This window comes from Panthera leo, chromosome B1 (assembly GCF_018350215.1).
Source record: "Panthera leo isolate Ple1 chromosome B1, P.leo_Ple1_pat1.1, whole genome shotgun sequence".
Taxonomy (NCBI): Eukaryota; Metazoa; Chordata; class Mammalia; order Carnivora; family Felidae; genus Panthera; species Panthera leo.
The window spans coordinates 186,909,480-186,929,381 of record NC_056682.1 but is presented as its reverse complement, the minus strand read 5'-3'; the positions used below and the strand labels follow the sequence as shown (position 1 = coordinate 186,929,381).

The following is a 19,902-nucleotide window of genomic DNA, read 5'->3' as shown; positions in this document are numbered from 1 at the left end:
AAAAAAATAAAATTCATTCCTAAGGAAAAAGGAATTCAAAAACTTTGGAGTAGATGGAGGTGAGAAAGGAGAGCTAGCATGAAAGGTCCCGGAATTTAACAATGAGAACTCAAACTATGACTGCTATCAATCATTTAATGTTTAGTCATTGTGCTAAACATTTTTTTGGTTTTTGGTTTTTTGGGGTTTTTTTAGTTTTGGTTTTTTGGATTTGTTTGTTTTTTTTTTTTTTGCTGCCTTCTCCCTTGCTCTTCTCACAGACCTACTTCTTTCACACACCATATAGGACGGACAGTGCCCCAGAGCCCCCAATACCACCCTTCCAGGTATGGCACTTGATCAACCTCCATCCAGATTCTTCAAACACTGTGGTCTCAGTAAATGGTATGATTACATGACCCTGGTCCAACTAAACCTAGGGCCTGGGGTAGGGAGGAAGAGACAGACGGGGATTGGGAATGGCCATTTCCAGTGGTTTGATTAGAGGTCAAGAGGTAACCTTAGAGCCCTCTTGCTTCTATGATATAAGAGCCTGGCTAGGGGGTGCCTGGCTGACTCAGTCAACAGAGCACACAACTCTTGATCTCAGTGTCATAAGTTCAAGCCCCATTTGGGCATTGAGACTATTTAAAAAAAAAAAAAAAAAAGTAAATAAGAGCCTGTCTAATGAAGCCAAAAGATAGGAAAAGAGAATTAATGCTGAGCCCCTGGATCCAGTTAAGCCTGAAGTCCAGCTCTAACTCTCTGGGCTCCTCAGTTACACAAGTCACTAATTTCAGCAAGTTGTTGTCTGTCACCTGTCATCCCATTAAGAATTCACAACCAATCCTAGGACACACGACAGTTGCTACACGACTGTTGCTACAGCAAAAAAGATTATGAAACCAGGCCAAGTTCTTGGTATTAATAAGTGGCCAAGCCAGAATTCAGGATTTAAACACATCTTTCTCATTGATACAGTGGAGATTTTCTAAAGGAACTGAGTTAATTTACACCTAGAGCAAGAGGGAGACATATAAAGCAAACATGCCAAAAAGTTGATAATGGTTAAATCAAGGTGCTGGACATAATGTTCCTTCAAATTCTGGGTTTGATAAATTTTATAATACGAAAAAAAGTTATCAGATGTGCTATCGTCCAGCCTTCCAATGACGCACAGAGCCATGCACCTCTCTCTCCTCCTCTCCACTGTGACCCCCACACAGTTCCGGCTGGTGCCCTGGTTTCTCTCATCCACTCTCCATTTAAAGTGATCTTCCTAAGCATAAACCTGAATGTGTCTCTGTGCTGGAGAAAACATCTGAAAGCTCTAGTTCCCTCAGAATGAAGTCCAAACTCTTTAACTTCCAAGGTCCTCCATGGCCCTGGCCCTCTTTCTTTCCTACCCTAACTCTGACTTCCCATGCTGTCCCAGACGTTGCTTTAACCCTCATCTGGCCTCTCTCTCTCTTCATATTACTAGTCATATTTCAAGATGTTTCTATGAAGAGTCCTATTTCTCTCACCTCTAGACCTTGGCACGTGGTTGCTCTGTCACTGATACACATCCCAATAGCCCCCAACATCTACCCTTACCTCCATCCTGGTTTTCTTGCATAACTCCTACTCATTCTTTACACCTTGAACAGCATTCCTGTTTCTAGAAAAATAATTGTGAACAACAGTGCCCTGTACTTGCCCTGATGTGGCCCTCAGGTCTCTCTACTGATTGCTTCAACCACCTTCACTGAGAGACCAGAAGTTCCACAAGGGCAGAGTCCACGTCTGTCTATTCAATGAGAGGGACAGACACACAATATAGAGTATAGATGGAATTGATATGGTCTGAATGTTTGTGTCCTCCAAAAATTCATATTGAAATCCTAACTCCCAAAGTGATGGAATTAGGAGGTGTGGCCTCTGAGAGGTGATTAGGTCATGAGGGCACAGACCTAATGAATGAGATTGATGCCCTTATAAAAGACACCCCAGAGAGCTTCCTCCTACCGTTTCACCAAGTGAGGGGACAGTCAACCAAGAAGCTGTCTCACTAAACAATAAATCTGCAGGCACCTTGATCTTGCACCTCCCGGCCAGCCTCCAAAACTAAATGTTTGTTGAAAAATAAATCTGTGTTGTTTGCAAGCTACCCAGTTTGTGGTATTTTGTGATAGCAGCCAAAATGGACAAAGACAGATGATAAATGGATAAGAAAAAATTTTTTTCAAAAAGTAAACCATAGCTGAGAGACAGAATTCCATTAGCTGACCTTCACTATAAAAATCTTTTTGGTAAATTACGGTTAGCTACAGAATCATTATGATATTCATAAACTCAGGCAACAGAGAGACGGCTGCATCGCATTCATAACCACTTACATTTCTTAATACAGGCAGAGGGTCATGATGCCTGCAATTGACCTTCAAGTAATTCAGCAAACATGTCTATGTGTACACATGTTCCAGTATAAAGAAAAAAAAAAAAAAAATGACAGCAAATCATTACTTCTTCTCGCATGCAGGTTAAGTGACTTGGTGATATGGGAGATTACTACATGATTCTTTAAATTTTTCTGTATGATTATAAATTTTCATTATAAAAATCATTTTTTATCCCCAGAAAATACAATTAATCATTAGGCCCAACTTTTTAGTCCCTATCTCCCCCCAGCCCAACTGTCCACAATCCTACACCTCAAAGAGAAACAATATTTCGGGAGAAAATTCGATCGGCATGTTTTTGTGTTTTTTTAAGCATTTATTTATTTTGAAAGAGAGAGCACTCGTGCAGGGTAGGGGCAGAGAGAAAGGGAGAGAGAGAATTCCAAGCAGGCTTTGCACTGTCAGCACAGACCCCTAACACAGGGCTCGAACCCACAAATAGTGAGATCAAGACCTGGGCCAGAATCAAGAGTCAAACACTTAACACACTGAGCCACCCAAGCGCCCCCAATTGGAGCTAAAAAGCTCTGCAAACAAATATATGTCAGTTTCATTTTTTAAAAACATAGGTTTCCCTTTTCATATTTTAAACCGCATCTACAACAAGTACTGATTTAGCTACCGCAGTACATAAATTTGTGGTCAATGATGTACTACATGTGTTTCTACATTATACCTCTCATGAATAACGGAGTACTGTAATATGATTTAAAGATACACTTTTCCTTTAATAATAAACACGCCTTGACATATTATATAATACTTACTAATAGTCATATTAATCAGGCATTGCCAAACGATATTTATAGTCAGATTCTCTCGTTTAACATCTCTCCTCTTTCTTACCAAACACAGCTTCCCTAGGGAACAGGAGTCTAACTTTAGGGTCTATAGCTAAATCTAAATATGTTGGGTCATTAAAAAATAAATGAAAAAGTGCACAAGAATTGCTTTAACAAAATCAAAGGAGTATTTTAACAGTGCTTGGAAAAAGAACACACTTCTTTAGGAAAGAATGCCAAGCGTATCAGAAAAGATGCTTTTTAACTGAAGTATCCGAAATTTCTACTCAAAAAGGCCTCAGCAATAAAGGAAATTCTCTGGCATTAAGGGAAATCAAGACACAGGACAGGCTAAGTGGTCAGTTCCAACCACCTCTGGAGTCTGCCCTTCTCAGAATGTCAACTTGGCCTTCGAGCTGACCCTCAACCATGATAGGATATCCCAAGGTCCACAAATTATCTCCAAGCACAAAGTCATGAAAAAGAGTGAATTCTTTCCTCCTGTAATTCCTTAGGAGCCATACCTCTTTCTCACAGCTAAATACCCCTCATCACTCTTACTGGCTCAGGCTAGCTCTAGCAATAGCTACAAAGAGATGCCATCATGACCTGGACCCATCTTTTGGGGTGGAATGGAAAGTGGGGAGTTAAACACATTCCCTGGTATGTAATTTTAGTGTCAGTAATTAGACTATAGAGGAGTGTCACTAAATAGTGGCAAATAAGAAGAATCACAATACTCTAAAATGAGTATGTGTACCCAGGCCAGTTTTAATATATCAGAAAGAGAGAGAGAGAGAGAGTGAGAATTAATCCTCTTAAGAAGCTATTCTTCAAACAGGGGCGCCTGGGTGGCTCAGTTGGTTAAGTGTCCAACTTTGCCTGAGGTCATGATCTCACAGGGTTCGAGCCCCACATCGGGCTCTGTGCTGACAGCTGGGAGCCTGGAGCCTGCTTCAGATTCTGTGTCTCCCTCTCTCTCTCTGCCCCTCCCCTACTCACCTTCTGTCTCTCTCTGTCTCTCTCTCAAAAATAAACAAACAAGGGGCGCCTGGGTGGCTCAGTCGGTTAAGCGTCCGACTTCGGCTCAGGTCATGATCTCGCGGTCCGTGAGTTTGAGCCCCGTGTCGGGCTCTGTGCTGACAGCTCAGAGCCTGGAGCCTGTTTCAGATTCTGTGTCTCCCTCCCTCTCCCCCCCCCCCGCCCCTCCCCTACTAATGCTCTGTCTCTGTCTCAAAAATAAATGGTAAAAAAAATTTTTTTAAATAAATGAATAAAATAAACAAACATTAAAAAAAAAAGCTATTCTTCAAAAGAACTGTCAGGGACAGCTTGGCCTGTAGGTTTCCTCAACCTCTGGGGCATATCTGCCAGTCAATTCAACCCAGCCAGCCCTTAATGAGAAGGAAGCCAATACAAGGGGCACTGGTGAGGAGATCTCCCCTGGGGCACAGCAGAGAGCATCACCCCTTCTGAGAGGGGAGGTGGTCAGGTGGTTACCCACCATCTACTCTCGGTCACTGGTTGAGGGTCCCTGGGGCAATGGCTTTCCTTCCAGTGCTGGCGCACAAAAGGCTCTCAGGTTCACAGGGGGAAGACACAAGGAGAGATGCACCAGGAATGACCAGTGAAGGAATAAAATCAGCTACACTGTATTTTCGAGTAACTCTGAAAATTTTGAAAATGATGTCATTCATAAAGACCTTAAGTCACTTACGTGGCTAGCTATGTCTTAGGCTGAGCTCCCCAGAAGTAGCCCAAATCCTTCTACCTTCTTTTAGAACAACCCATCCCTGTGTTCAGCAAGGGCCATTCTGCTGTTCCCTGGGAAACTCTAACAGAATGACCTAGCCCATGTGCCTCAATGGCTGTGTGACCAGTTCTGCTCCTAGATCACACTGGGTCCTGGGAAATTTGGGGGTTTGCTTCCTCTCCAGGAAAGAGGACTCAGAGGCTCTTTGCCCTTAGATTCAGAACCATCCATTCGTTTTATATGGTCATTTTCCCTGTCCTTCCCCTAAACCTGGTAGGGGTGGGGAAGCAAAGACAGAGACCCTTCTCCAGGACCCGCCAGCATAAACACTCTTTCTACATTCCCTCTAACTCTCCACTGAGCCCACAGAATGTGTATCTAGGAAAGGAGGAAGTTTCTCTTATGTTATCTTTTCCCAAATCTCTTTTCTATACTGGACTAGGACTTCTGAAACTCAACATCCAAACACTGAATCCTTTTTTCTGTTTTGTCATTCCTTCCAAGGCAGAGTAATTAGTAAACAGGCAGGGAAAACACACATAAGTAAACTTACAAAAATGCTACATCATTGTCACAGGATGAATCGTGTCCTCCAAAATTCCTATGTTGAAGTCGTAACCCCTCTTATCTCAAAATGGGACTTGGGATTTGGAGATGGGTTCTTTAAAAAGGTCATCGACTTACAATGAGGTCACTGGCATAGGCCCTAATCCAATATGACTAGTGTCCTCGTAAGAGGAGGAAATGTGGACACACACAAAGGGGAAAAACCATGGGAAGACACAGGGAGAACACAGCCATCTACAAGCCAACAAGAGAGGCCTGGAACAGATCCTTCCCTTAAGGCCCTAGAAGAAATCAACCCTGCCAGCACCTTGATCTTGAACTTCTAGCCTCCAGACCTGGGAAGAAATAAATTTCTGTTGTTTAAGCCACCTAGTCTACAGCATTTTGTTATGGCAGGCCAAAGACAACCACTGCACTCACACAGCTTGTGTGTGAGGCACTGAGAGCCCAAGACAAAGTCCCAAAGTCTCTGCAGAGTCTGAGAAGAGAAGCTACCTAGATACTTCACAGATAGCATGAGGAGAACCCAAAGCAAACCAGAGTCCATGAGGAGAATCTTACAGTGAAGAAAACCACAGAAGAATACAAGGTATAGCTGACAGACATAAAGGAAGGGCAAGATATTGTTTGGATTCCATCACAAGGAGGGGGCAGTGACACACAGAGACAGAGGACATTACTTAGGTGTTCCAGAGTCAGTTAGGTGACCTGGTAGAGAGGGAAAATGAGAAGAGCTCTAAAAACAGTAGAAAGCAAGAATCAAGAGATTATTCAAGGAGTTGGTATGGAAATTACAAAAACTATAGAGGTTTTAGCTTTAAAATCAGTAAATCAGGGCACCCGGGTGGCTCAGTCAGTTAAGCATCTGACTTCAGCTCAGGTCAGGATCTTGCAGTTGGTAAGTTCAAGATCTGGCTCACTGCTGTCAGCCTGTCAGCACAGAGCCCACTTCAGATCCTCTGTCTCCCTCTCTCTGCCCCTACTCCACTTGTGCTCTCCCAAAAATAAATATTAAAAAAAAAAAAAAAGACACATGATGAATGAAAAGAACAGACACTTTTAAAAGGACAAATAAAAACTCTAGGTATATGTGTAAATAACACATCAGTGACCAGAGCAATAAATGTCCTGTGAACGTTTGACCGTAGAAGCTACTAGGTAAAACGGTCAAGAAAGACCACACAGAAATAGAGAAAGTAAAGCAAAGAGAACTAAGAAAATAAGGAAAAGTCTATTATTCAACAGAAGTGGAGAGGTTCACGGTCCAACTTCCTTATAGATCTATGCCTTATATTCATCTGAAAAAATGTTATCCCAGAAGTGCCTAGCAAGCTCAGTAGGTAGAACATTGGACTCTTGATCTCAGGGTCGTGAGTTCAAGCCCCACGATGGACATGAAGCGTACTCAAAAAAAAAAGAAAAAGAAAAAAAAATGTCTTGAGATGTTATCCTAAATGTATGAGTAATAAGGGAATTTGAAACAAGAACCAAAAATATTATTCATAATACACACAAATTAAATATTCACTGTGCAAACTCCAAGGCAAAAAAAAAAAAAATTAGTGCTACTTATATCTGATCATAAGCAAAACTAGACCTAATTTCTAAGCAAAACAAAATTACCACATTCAATAAAATATCAAAATTTATCCAAAAGTTACCCCCCTTGATGTATTTTTTAAATTCTACTTATTTTATAAGACATCCACGTCATGAAAGAATTTCAAAAGAGCATCTATGCTCCAAAAACCAGTGATCAGCAAACCATGACCTCAGCCTGCGTTGCAAATAATTTCGCCTCCACAATGATTCGTGTATTTATTGTCCCTTGCTGCTTTCCCACTACGATGGCAGAAAACGAGGCACTGTGACAGAGACCATATGGCCCACAAAGCCTAAATTATTTACTATCTGGCCCTTTTTCGGCAAGTTTGCCAACATCTAATTAACGAATTGTTTTCTGACATTAAATTCTTGAAATTTTTTGAAATAAAATGCTGGGAAAACTCAAGTTTTTAGTAACAGTCTTATAACGAAAATGCACTTAGTATTATCTTTCACTCAAGTAAAGCTCATAATAAACAGCAAAAAAAAAAAAAAATGCAGTAAGTGAAATAACAATAAGAGATAATAAACAATACTCACAATCTTTCAAGGAGACTTAACCCAGAAAATGAGCCATTCTTCAGCTCAGATATTTTATTGTTACTCAGAATCCTAAAAATGACAGGGAAAAAACAAAAGACAAAAAAACGTAAGTTGTGGAATATACATACACCAATAATATCAAAATAATTTAGTTCCCTATGTTTAAACCTATGAGAAATTCTAGAAAGTCATTTATTACCCAAATAATCTTTGAGATGCCTGAAAAAAAACAGGACCTTCTTTCTCTCTGAGAAACTACCTAAAATAACTTGCGCACACGTCTTGTTGCCTCTTAAATTGTTCCCATCATTTTAAAGTAAAAAGGGAGAGAAGTGAACACAAAATAGCTCTAAAGTTCAATATGAGAAGAACAGCACATACGTTTATATAATTAAACCAATTTATGTAAGTTGAAGGCTTATTTAAAAACTAGAAACTTAATAGAAAAACGTGTAACACTCTATAAAATACTGATCTTACAAAGAAATAAAGCAACCTCTAGATATTATTTCAAAGCTGAATATTATTTGTAATTTAACGGTATGCAAATGTACTGCGCCTCTGTGTGTGAAAATAAGCTTTCTGCACATCCTCACATACAGAGGGCACAGGTACCTGTATCACAGTATTCTATGTCATGTATCAGGTACAACGTTCATAAAAATACAACCTAAAAACAAGAACTTATTGCAAGAAGTCAGTCAAGCCACCCCCACAGTAGGACTTGCCCAAGAAGGCACTTGTGTGTACACGATCTTGCTTCCTCTCCAGGCATTGTAACTGTGCACCGTTGGCAGCTAAAATACCAATAAATATTTTCCATAAAGTGAAAATGCTAAAGCTACTTGATTTGGAGGAATGGGGACATCAAATAGTAAAGTGAGAAAACCAAGGTAGAGACGAATTAGTTAGGTTAATGACCCAAAGTTACACCAGCAAATGCCAGAGTCAGATCACAAACCCAGAAAATCTCTACTCTACACCCCACATTCAACACACACCAACATAGGTCAAGAAACTCACTCTTGGCCTCATGGACAAGAAAGTTCTCCATCACACACTTCACGTCACGCACATCACACACATGCCGCACTTCAGGGACATTCTTCACAATGGGCACAAGGTTGAGCAGTGGCCCCTCCCTCCTGGAAAGAGCAACACAGCAATTCTGTGTACATACAAATAACAGAATGCCTCTGGGTCATACGATTTCAGGCATTCATTTTTATTTTATCTACTTTTATTATTCTAAATGAAGAATTTTTTTTTTTTTTTTTTTTAGGCAGGCTTCCCCTGCATGGAGCCCAGTGTGGAGACCAACGCAGGGCTTGAACTCATGACCCTGAGATCAAGACCTGAGCTGAGATTAAGAGTTGGACGCTTAACCCACTAAGCCACACAGGTACCCCTAAAAGAAGCAGCTCTGAGTATTTGTCTTAAAACAAACAAAAATAGCCATTTGACATCTGAATTTCTTTTGATGTAAGTGGAATTAAAAAAAAAAAAAAGCCCTGTTCATGTAGATTCATATTTCAGAGCCTTTTTTGGGAATGATTATTAGGAGCTTCTCAAGTCAAGGATACCCATGTTTAAAACTCAGCTCTACTGTTTTCAAGTTACACTGATCTTGGGGTAAGTCAGTCCACATCTCACACATAAAACGGGAAGAATAATATCTACTCATAAACACCAGAAGGAAATCAGAAAATGCACGACACACTCAACGAGCATTCATCAAATTTCAGATTCTGTTCCCTGCGTCTAAGTCGCACATCCTCCTTCATTTTTTTGTTTCTGGTTGTTTTTTTTTTTTAAAGAGAGAGTGCAAGCTGGGGAGACAGGTGGGGGAGAGAAGACAGAGGGAGAGGGAGAGGGAGAGGGAGAGGGAGAGGGAGAGGGAGAGGGAGAGGGAGAGGGGGAGAGAGAGAGAGAGAGAGAGAGAGAGAGAGAGAGAGAGAGAGAATCTTAAGCAGGCTCTATGCTCAGCGTGGAGCCCAACACGGAGCTCGATCCCACGATCCTGGGATCATGACCTGAGCTGAAATCAAGAATCGGACGTTCAGCTGACTGCACCCCCCAGGCAGCCCCTTCCACCATCGTTCCAATATTTCTTGCAATCCAAGTGTATTACCATGTAACCTCTTGCTTCTCAAAGCTGTTCCTAAAGCAAAGACAAGGCATCAACCATCGGGACCAAGAAAACATGGTGGTCAAATAAACTGCCATTAAAATACAATACCATTTTCTCCAATCAAAATTGCAAGTGAGGTGGTTGGCTCGAGCAAAAGCAAACTAAGTCTTGCCCACCTTTGGCCACAAAGATCACTGAAACCAGCTTTCTCAAGCAGCCTGGTGGTGCACCTTGCTCTCCAAAACATCACTCCTAAACATGTCACCAAATCCAACAAGAAGGATATCCATCCAGCGACCTCATGTCAACATTATGTAAGAGGAAGAGTTAAATGATGGCACATCCAAACAAAATTTCATGCATCCATGAAAAAAGAATTCTTTCAAAGGAAACTTGATAAAAAGGAAAATGCTTACACTCAGTTCAGAAGCAAACACCAAAAGTGATATTGCTGACTGAAAAGAATCTATACAGAGATCAAAAAGAAGAAAAAAAAGACTGGGAAGAAACACATCCTAATGGATCACTACCTTAGTGATGAGCCTTCTATTAGTTTCTCTCTTATTCCCTATAATTGTAGTTTTTTTGAAACATCTAGCAGACTCCTCTTATTTTTTAAATATTTTTTTCTCCTGATGATAAACATAAGAATCTTCGTAAGCAGGTATAACTTGAAATTGCGTTAATTTTGCATAGAATTATATCTTAGAAATAAAAACCGAAGGAATACTTGAAGCTTTGAGATTAAAGACTCATGCTTATTTATTTATATTCAAGAAATGTTTACGTAGTGAGAGTTTGCAACTTAGCAGGCACTATAAATAGGCACTGGGGCGCGCCTGGGTGGCTCAGTCGGTTAAGCATCCGACTTCAGCTCAGGTCACAATCTCGAGGTCCGTGAGTCCGTGAGTTCAAGCCCCGCGTCGGGTTCTGGGCTGATGGCTCAGAGCCTGGAGCCTGCTTCGGATTCTGTGTCTCCCTCTCTCTGCCCCTCCCCCATTCATGCTCTGTCTCTCTCTGTCTCAAAAATAAATAAACGTTAAAAAAATTTTTTTTAAATAAATAAATAAATAGGCACTAAAAGTAGAGCAATGAACAATGTGCAGAGATCCAGAGCCTGGAGTTTTAACAGAGACCTCACCAGCAATAAATAATTTCGTTCACTTCTCTAGTTAGACTTCAATTTCATCACCTTTAAGATGGAAAAAAATTCAGGGGCGCCTGGGTGGCTTGGTCGGTTAAGCGTCCGACTTCGGCTCAGGTCATGATCTCACGGTCCGGGAGTTCGAGCCCCACGTCAGGCTCTGTGCTGACAGCTCAGAGCCTGGAGCCTGTTTCAGATTCTGTGTCTCCCTCTCTCTCTGCCCCTCCCCTGTTCATGCTCTGTCTCTCTCTGTCTCAAAAATAAATAAACGTTAAAAAAAAAAAAAAATTAAAAAAAAAAAAGATGGAAAAAAATTCGGACCAGAGTGACCACCCAGATCCTTTTCTAGCCCCTTTTAAATTTCTGTATCCATGTTTCAATGAGCAAAACTGACGAACTTTACAGTGACTGAGAATTTATAACCGATAAACCAAAAGTTAGAGAAACAAAGGAAAATGACACAATCTAACAGGTAACAGGCTTGGTGACATCAGTACCCTGTGTCTGAGTGAAGAATGAAACCCATATATGGAAGTAGCTTGTGAAAAACATCCAGGGCTCTGGCTGAATTACATTCACTGCAATCCAGTATTGCTTCAGCGAAAGGACTGTCATTTTGCTCAGTCATAAAGGCTTTTAGTACAATAAATGATAGATTTTATTGAGAAGAGTAAAAAGGAAGACATTTTATCACACTTAAAAAGTTATAACTGCAACCTTAAAAATACAGTTTACAACCTCATGTTAATATATTCAGTCTATACATAACTTGATGTGTTTAAGGATTTTGTGTAAGAAAACAGGATCAGTGTGAATAAATTTACTCTGCAGACAGTTTTTATACTCAATTTTGAGACTGGGGACTGTGAAGTTAGCAAAGGCATAATATCATGTATCATTATAAACCTAAAACCCATTCTAATCAATATTTTTGCTGACATCTCTGAAACTTCAAACTTTCCAGGAGGTAACTAAATAAAAAGTATAAAACTTGACCAAGGTTATAAAGCTTATGTATACCCATTTCTGTTCTATACTAACGATATTATAACACTACCATATCTACAGACAATGCTTAGGAGCGCTATTCTGGGCTCATGCCTCTTGAATTTAAACACTGCAGGAAGCCTTGGATGCCCGTTATCATTGAACACAGTAGCAAGTTAGTTCAATATACCATTTATGCTGAAACATGAAAAAAGGAGTAAGACTTAACGCAGACATGTTTAAAAAAAAAAATCAAAAGTTTATCGAGTAGAAAAAAATAAAAATTAAGTATTACACGTTCTCAGCCACTTGCTATTCCAAGTCCCAGAATGGAACGCTATGCTATTCATAGCACCCGCACCCTGTATGGCAGAAGGCACAGAATAATTTTCCTTCTGAGAAGAACTGAAAATATATTTCAAGAGCTTTAAATATTCAGATCAAACGTCAGGAATCGAATTCTTGAAGTCAACACTGGAGGGAAAAAAAATCAGAAAAACAATCAAATGGAGTTCTTGTAGTGGGATGAACAGTGGCTCTCCAAAAGATATGTCCACCCAAAACCTAGGAACGTGACCTTAAAAAGAAAAGGATGTTTGCAGATGTAATGAAGTTCAAAGTTTTGAGATGAGATCATCCTTAATTAGTTTGGGTCCTAAATCCAATGACAAGTATCCTTAGAAAAGAAAGGGAGGGGTGCCTGGGTGGCTCAGTCGGTTAAGCGTCCAACTTCAGCTCGGGTCATGATGTCACAGCTCATGGTTCAAGCCCCGTGTGGGGCTCTGTCCTGGCAGCTCAGAGCCCAGAGCCTGTTTTGGATTCTGTGTCTCCCTCTCTCTCTGTGCCCTTCTCCTACTCATGCTCTCTCTCTTTCTCTCTCAAAAATAAATAAACATTAAAAAAAAAAAAGGGAGAAGACTAAGAGAATGTCATAGTTAAAACAAAGGCAGTCTCATAAAGACAAAAAAAAGGGGGGAGGAGGGCAGACAGATTTACAAGTCATAATAACTAAAGATTTTAAAGAACTAAGAAAAGGAGTAAACAGGGCTACATTTTTAAAACGTTGGTACTTTTAAAATCATAAGCAAAGTTAAAAGATATACAACACTTGGGACTACCATCAAAAACAAAGGACTAATTCCTCAAACATATAAAGAGCACTTAAAAAAAAAAAAAAAAAAATCCCCAATAGAAAAACTAGCAAAGGCCATAAAAAGACAGTTCACGGAAAATAAATACAAATGGATCATAATCATATGAAGGGATATACAACCACAATCATGACAGAAATGCAAATTAAAACTAAAACAAGATACCATAATTCACTTAATGAGCAAAAACAAAAATGTGACAACACACTTTATATTCAGAGGGAAACAGCCACTCAAATTTGGTATCAATCAATACAATCACACTATGGAAGGCAAAAGTTCAAATGCATATACAGTATTTGATCCATTAATTCCACTTCTGGAAATTTACCTTAAAGACATACTTGTAGTTGTGCAATATACATTTCATGTTATATGTTAAATTATGCAATTGCATATTTATAGAACAAAAGTATTCATTGCACTATATTCATAAAACTTAACGACTGGATATTTAGGTTCGTTCCAGTAATACAGGATTGGTTAGTTATCCACAAAATGGGATACCACGCAGAGGAGGGAGAGAGAGAGCTTTTCAGGTATTCATACAGAAAGAGCAAAGACATACAGAGGGCCAAAGGTATGCATTTTAAATATGTGTACTAAAATTTTCCATCCCTTGACATTTCTGATTTGCTCAAGCAATACAAACTGGTAATACAAACTGATTCTGCATTAGATTTATTACGTAGAGTAATACTTGTTATTGCTACATCTTTATCAAAGACAAGAAAAACAGACAATATGGCTAGGCTAAGCTTCTGAGTCACTAACCTCAATCGGCAGATGTCCTAAAAATTTAGGAGCACCTGCAAAAAGCTAAAATCAGAAATGCTAACTCCTCAAAAGTGAATTTTAGTGCTTTGCTTCATTTATCCCACTAATGAAATCCGGTTACTCCTACGTTCTTCAAAGTTCTAGTCCACAGGGTGGCCAAATCCAACCCACCACCTGTTTGGACAGCCGGTAGGCTCCAAGAATGGATTTTATATATTTTTAATGATTGAAAGAAAATCAAAAGAATGGTATTGTTGCGACACATGAAAATCCTATGGAACATAAATTCCAATCTTTTCAAAATTTTATCGGAACACAACCAGGCCCATTTGTTCACATGTCGTCTGCGGCAGCTTTCATGCCAGGACGGCGCAGGTGAGTGGTGTCGACAGAGACTGTGGCGGCCAGGCAAGCCTAAAATATTTACTATCTGGTCCTTTACAGAAAAAGAGAAAGTCTGTCAACCCCCGTTTTAGCACAGTCTGTCCCAGTTTATCCTTTGGTTTCCCAGCAAATGAAACATCGTGTGCTCGTTTCGAAATTAATTCTTCCCAGCAAGTAAGAATAAGAATCTCCTAGACTGCAAAACTCATCAATCTGAGTCCCCTTTACATTGAAATCACACCTAAGTCGGCATGCCAGAGGCGCTGTGCACATTTTGTCCGAAGTATCATTAGTCCGTTCGTCAATGTGTCCTCCGAACCCTGCGCACTGGTTCATTCAATTCTGCAGAAAACATTCCGCGTGGTAGGCTTCACAGCTCCGGTGCGTGAAAAAACGTTTTGCGCGCAACACTGCCGCATCACCTGGTTTTAATGAGCAGCTCTCATGCCGGGAGGCTGCCGTTCAGGTATCTGTGTGTTTACCGTGTCTGCCATGACCGGGTGAAACCCGCACAGGGACCTTCTCGAATCTGACCATCACCGCGTCCCCACAGGAAACAGACCAGAACGCCGAACGTGTGAGTCAGACCACTGTGCGGTGAGACTTCGCGAAAACCCTACGATATCGGCATTATTTTCTCCAAAGCTAAAATCTGCAAGTTAGGCGACTGGTCCAGGTTCCGATTCAAACCAAGTGGCAGAGTTAACATTACAACAACTCCTGGTACGCGGCAAGGGGCTCTGCTGGCTGTTGAGACGCACTCCTCAGATCATCCTCTAAGACCCTGCACAGGAGGCCAGTGAGCAGAGAGACTCCAGCTGCCGCTGTGCAGAGGACCTGCCTCAGTTTCTAAGCAGAGGCCGCCACTTTGTAGGCAATGCCAGCCAAGGACAAAGCACAGCGGGGCCCAGAGGGCTCTCCATTCCCGGCCAGCACAGACTCGCCAGTGGGCAATCTCTACAGCAGGGCGGGCCCAGACTTCCGTACAACTGCACCGTCGTCTACCCAGTCATCCTCCCTTTCCCCTCTCCCTTCACAGAGACTACACCTGCATCCCAGTCTGAAGGATCCCCGGGCCCACTTCTGCTTCGTTTCCCTTCATGTACTGTATTTCCATCGGTAAAAATCTTCTACTTCTAACCCCGTCTAAGCACTTGGCATGTGCTTCCCAGAGGACCCAACTGGCAAGATGCCCAGAATATCTGTTCAATAAATGAATAAAATAAAAATATAGTTGGGTTTAAGGATCAGCAAAGATCCTTCTTAAGGAATTCACCCACACCTACAATGTACCAGCTTCCAGTGTTACAGATGAGGAAGGAGTAAAAACCTCAATGCTGTTCTCATTACTTCTTCTCTCTGAGGCTTATGTAATTTAGGGGGCAGAAGGGAATCCAAAATTCTACCGGAATACATCTCGCTTTCTTCTTTTAATATTGCAATAGAAGTGTCCTAAGATACTGTTTTCCACATTTTCACCCTTCTAAAGTTAGGACCATCTTCAAATTGGTATCAAAAGAAATTTCCAGCTGCTAGGAAAAGAAATTAAGAATTTATCAGTAGCTGTCATTGCTGGCATACACACAAACTGGGGTTGAATTTTAAGTCTGGATCCTTAATCGCGGCTTAATGTTTACACATTAAGGTTTCACTATGATACAGCACTGAAAAAAAAGCTGTGTAATAGACGATTGCATATTATACAGCAGTCAGAGTAATTAAAGGCAGCAGAAATGCTAAACCTCTCAGATTTTAACATTTAGGAGAGGTTGGTGGGATTCATTCAGGTGTCACGGAGAACTATCACTCAAGCAGCCGACAGATCTCATAAGCTGCCAGCTCATTTATAAGGGAAGCAGTTAAACTTCCAGAGATACATGATTAAACTAAAATTGGGCAGGGGGAGCTTTTTAAATTAACCAAGTAAAAAGTACAAACGAAAACTGATCTTCACAGATACCCAAATTATATTATCAAGACTAAAGATGAAAAAAAGTCAAAATCACCCATATAAAAAGATCAGTGGGTTATGATATAGGCACCATACTGTCAAATGGTCAGATTTAAAATACATTTATCACACACAGAAAAAGCAACTGATGAAGGGGTAAAATGTTATTAATAGCAAAAGCTCCAGGTCAACCTGGGTCACCTCCTGCCTCTGCATTTGAAAATCATAAGCAAAACTAACCTCATTCCCCAAAACTGACATGAGGTAACCACTAACCAATTCCTTTACATTTAAGAAAATTCTATTACTATAACCAATCACTGTAAAGAACACTCACTGCCCTCATGCGATATAAGCCACCGTGGAGCCTCATTCCATGTTTCGGTTTGAGTGCTCATGGTTGGCAAACAGCCTTTTGGTGTGTGCACAGTAAAGTTCTACTGATTACCACTTTGGTGATTCACTGGGTTTTTGTTTCTTATCAACTTTTGACACAGGTCATTAGAAGCAGACTTCTGGGGGCGCCTGGGTGGCTCGGTCGGTTAAGCGTCCGACTTCAGCTCAGGTCACAATCTCATGGTCCGTGAGTTCGAGCCCCGCGTCGGGCTCTGGGCTGATGGCTCAGAGCCTGGAGCCTGCTTCCGATTCTGTGTCTCCCTCTCTCTCTGCCCCTCCCCCGTTCATGCTCTGTCTCTCTCTGTCCCAAAAATAAATAAACGTTAAAAAAAATTTTAAAAAAAAGCAGACTTCTGGATTGCTCCCTTGTTCTCTCTGGCCACTGGGTCCTCTGGAGTGGTCATGGTTTCCCTTTTTCTTGCCATGGCCCACTTCATAGTTGTGCTCAGCTCAAACCCCTCACTGTTCTTGGGGCAGCTGGAACCTGTGAGTGGCGGGAGGGCTCAGCAGTGGTCTCTTACGGGCTGGTGACAGAGGCACCAGCGAACCTCACCTGAACAGTCAAATGTCAGACCCCCATGTCCAAAAAACTGAATTAACAGATTTATATGGTTGGGGAAGACAAAATTTATTTGACCTCTGAATTTAGGAAGTAGGTAACTTGCCAGGAGATTTACAGAGTCAGTGTCTCCTAAGAGACAGGCGTGATTTTTGGAGAAGAGGGTAAGGGCCAAAGTTAAGGGCGCTGATAAAGGAACTCTTTGGACTGGACTCCTATCGCCAAACCAATTTTATTACTCTGAAGAAGTTCTTGCTGTACCATGGTGGAGTTAAAAGGAGAAAGAGTCCCTCTGGTATCTACCAGCACAGTGCAGATTTCTCATTTATTTCAAGTTTCATTTCACCCTGATGAGTTACAGGAATTACTGGGAGTGGCTTACCAGATGATTCCTCAGCCCCATCAGTGCTATCTTGAGAATCTGAAGGTGGAGTGTTTCCTCTTCTTGGATAATCAGGTTGTTTGAGGGCAAAGTCCTTTATCCAATGTCCCTTTTGCTTCTATCTTGACAAGTATCTCCTCAACAGAGGCAGGTGCAAAGTTAGTTCTAAAGTTTGGTCAAGGCCCCTGTAGTTGTTATAACTGTAGGGCCATGAGTTTATTTGCTGGATAACCCCTTTTTCTGTTCTAATATTCTTTCAAAATGCTCAGCAAGATGTGGGGAGCTCAGAAAGGGGAGTGATCTCCCGTCTTATTTTATGTTTCTTTAATAAATCATTAAGCTCAGGGAGAAGCCCATTAACAAAATGAGCAGACAAGGCAATATTAGCTTCACAGTCCCTGAGACCAAAATGCTGTCTAAATATTTCTTCTAAGCAAATTCGAAAGTCTGCAACTGATTCATCCCTTTTTTGTTTACAAGACTGTATTATGGCCCAATCAATTCTCACAGAAGCCCTGGGTATAGCTTCAACCACTGACTGACCTACTTTTCTCACTTTCTTATGGTTGTTCTTCTTTTGAGACATGCTTGGTGGGGTCCTCAAAGTCTTTTAAAATTTTTTAATGTTTATTTTTGAGAGAGAGACAGAGCATGAGTGGGGGAGGAGCAGAGAGAGAGGATAGAGAACCCAGAGCAGGCTCCAAGCTGTCAGCTCAGAGCTCGATTCGGGGCTCAAACTCACAGACGGCGAGATCACGACCTGAGCCGAAGTCGGACGCTTAACCAACTGAGCTACCCAGGCACCTCACCTTGACTTACTTTTAATGCACAATCCTAGCCTTGTTATTACTGAGCTGTAACATACATATAATAAAATGTACGGAAGCATTCAGTTTGATGCTTTTTGAGTTTTATACACCTTTATATACAATCACCACCCAAACAAGACAGAGAACACTGCCATCCTCTCAGAAAATTCCTTCCTGCCCTCTACCCTGTTGAAATCACTTTCTGACTTCCCCCACCATCAATTAAGTTGGTCTTTTGGGAATGCTTATCACAGTTTGTGTCTTCAACATCATTATTTCAGATTCATCTACACTGCTGTATAATTTCTCCCTTATTTCTGAGTAGGAGTCTACCATGCAAATACACACACCTCCATTGGTTTACTATCCCTGTTGACCGGTATCTGGGCTTCCAGTTCCTCACTAAGTGATGAAGACCACGTACGTACTTTTTGTGGACGTAAGTTTTCTTCTCTTAATTAAATATCTAGGATTGGAATTCCTGGGTCATAGGGCTTAGGCATTAATAAATTCAAAGTGGTCGTAGCCTTTTATAGCCCCACTTAGTTCCAGTTGTTCCACACCCTCTAAATTTGATATTGTCATTTTGATTTGGGCCTTTCTAGTAGGTATGATGACGTATCTCTTTTGTAATTTTGTTAGTATAAATGTCGAGCTTCTCTTTATATGCTTATTTGTCATTGATAAATATCCTTTGGTAAAGTGTCCATTTAAATTGCTTGTTCATTTTCTGAGTTTGGAAAAGTTAAACACATAAAGTAACCAAATAAAAGGCACCTAGCACAAAGGCTTTCCAGCACCCAAAATGCTATTCCATATGTGTGGTGGGTAGGGAAACCAGGAGAGCTACAAGAAAGATGATTTCTAACCCTTGGGAGTATTATAGGTGATAACTCATCATCACAGCCCCCGCCTTTTTTTAACATATTGGGACATTCATCTGTGTTGCACACGTCAGTAGTTTGTTCCTTTTTTCTTGCTGAGTAACAACAATCCATGGTAGAGAGGGACCACGGTTTATCATTTACCAAGCTGAAGGACATTTGAGAAACTTTCAGATTTCGGTGATAGGACTACAGCTGCTTACAAATATCTGAAGACAGGTTTTTGTGTGAACATATTTCTTTTAGTAACTAACTCTCTGGAAGTGTGATCGCTGGTTCGTGCATGTTTAACTTCATAAAAAACTTACCAAATCATTTTCCCAGAGCAACTGCACCATACTGCACCCCCACTGGCATTGTGTGAGGGCTGTGGCACAGTCTCCCCACCGGTGGGGCTGTCAGAATTTTATTTTTATTCTTTTTAATATCTATTCATTTCTGAGAGAGAGCACGAGCAGGGGAGGGGCAGAGAGAGAGGGAGACACAGAATCCAAAACAGGCTCCAAGCTCTGAGCTGTCAGCACAGAGCCTGATGCGGGGCTCAAATCCACAGGCCGCGAGATCATGACCTGAGCCAAAGTCGGACGCTGAGCCACCCAGGAGCACCCAGAATATTTTTTATTTACACCGTTCTAGCGCAGTGGTAACTAAATGTGGTTTTAATATACATTTCCTAA

At 41.1% G+C, this 19,902-nt stretch overlaps 1 protein-coding gene across 1 annotated transcript in view; it reads right to left on the bottom strand.

The window, feature by feature from the left end:
• ADGRA3 (adhesion G protein-coupled receptor A3) overlaps nucleotides 1–19,902 on the bottom strand; it is a 134,396-nt gene that overhangs the window by 89,966 nt on the left and 24,528 nt on the right. The window contains exon 2 of the mRNA XM_042936795.1: nucleotides 7,668–7,739. Within this exon, the coding sequence (XP_042792729.1) occupies nucleotides 7,668–7,739 (72 nt within the window). The remainder of the gene's footprint in view (nucleotides 1–7,667; nucleotides 7,740–19,902) is intronic.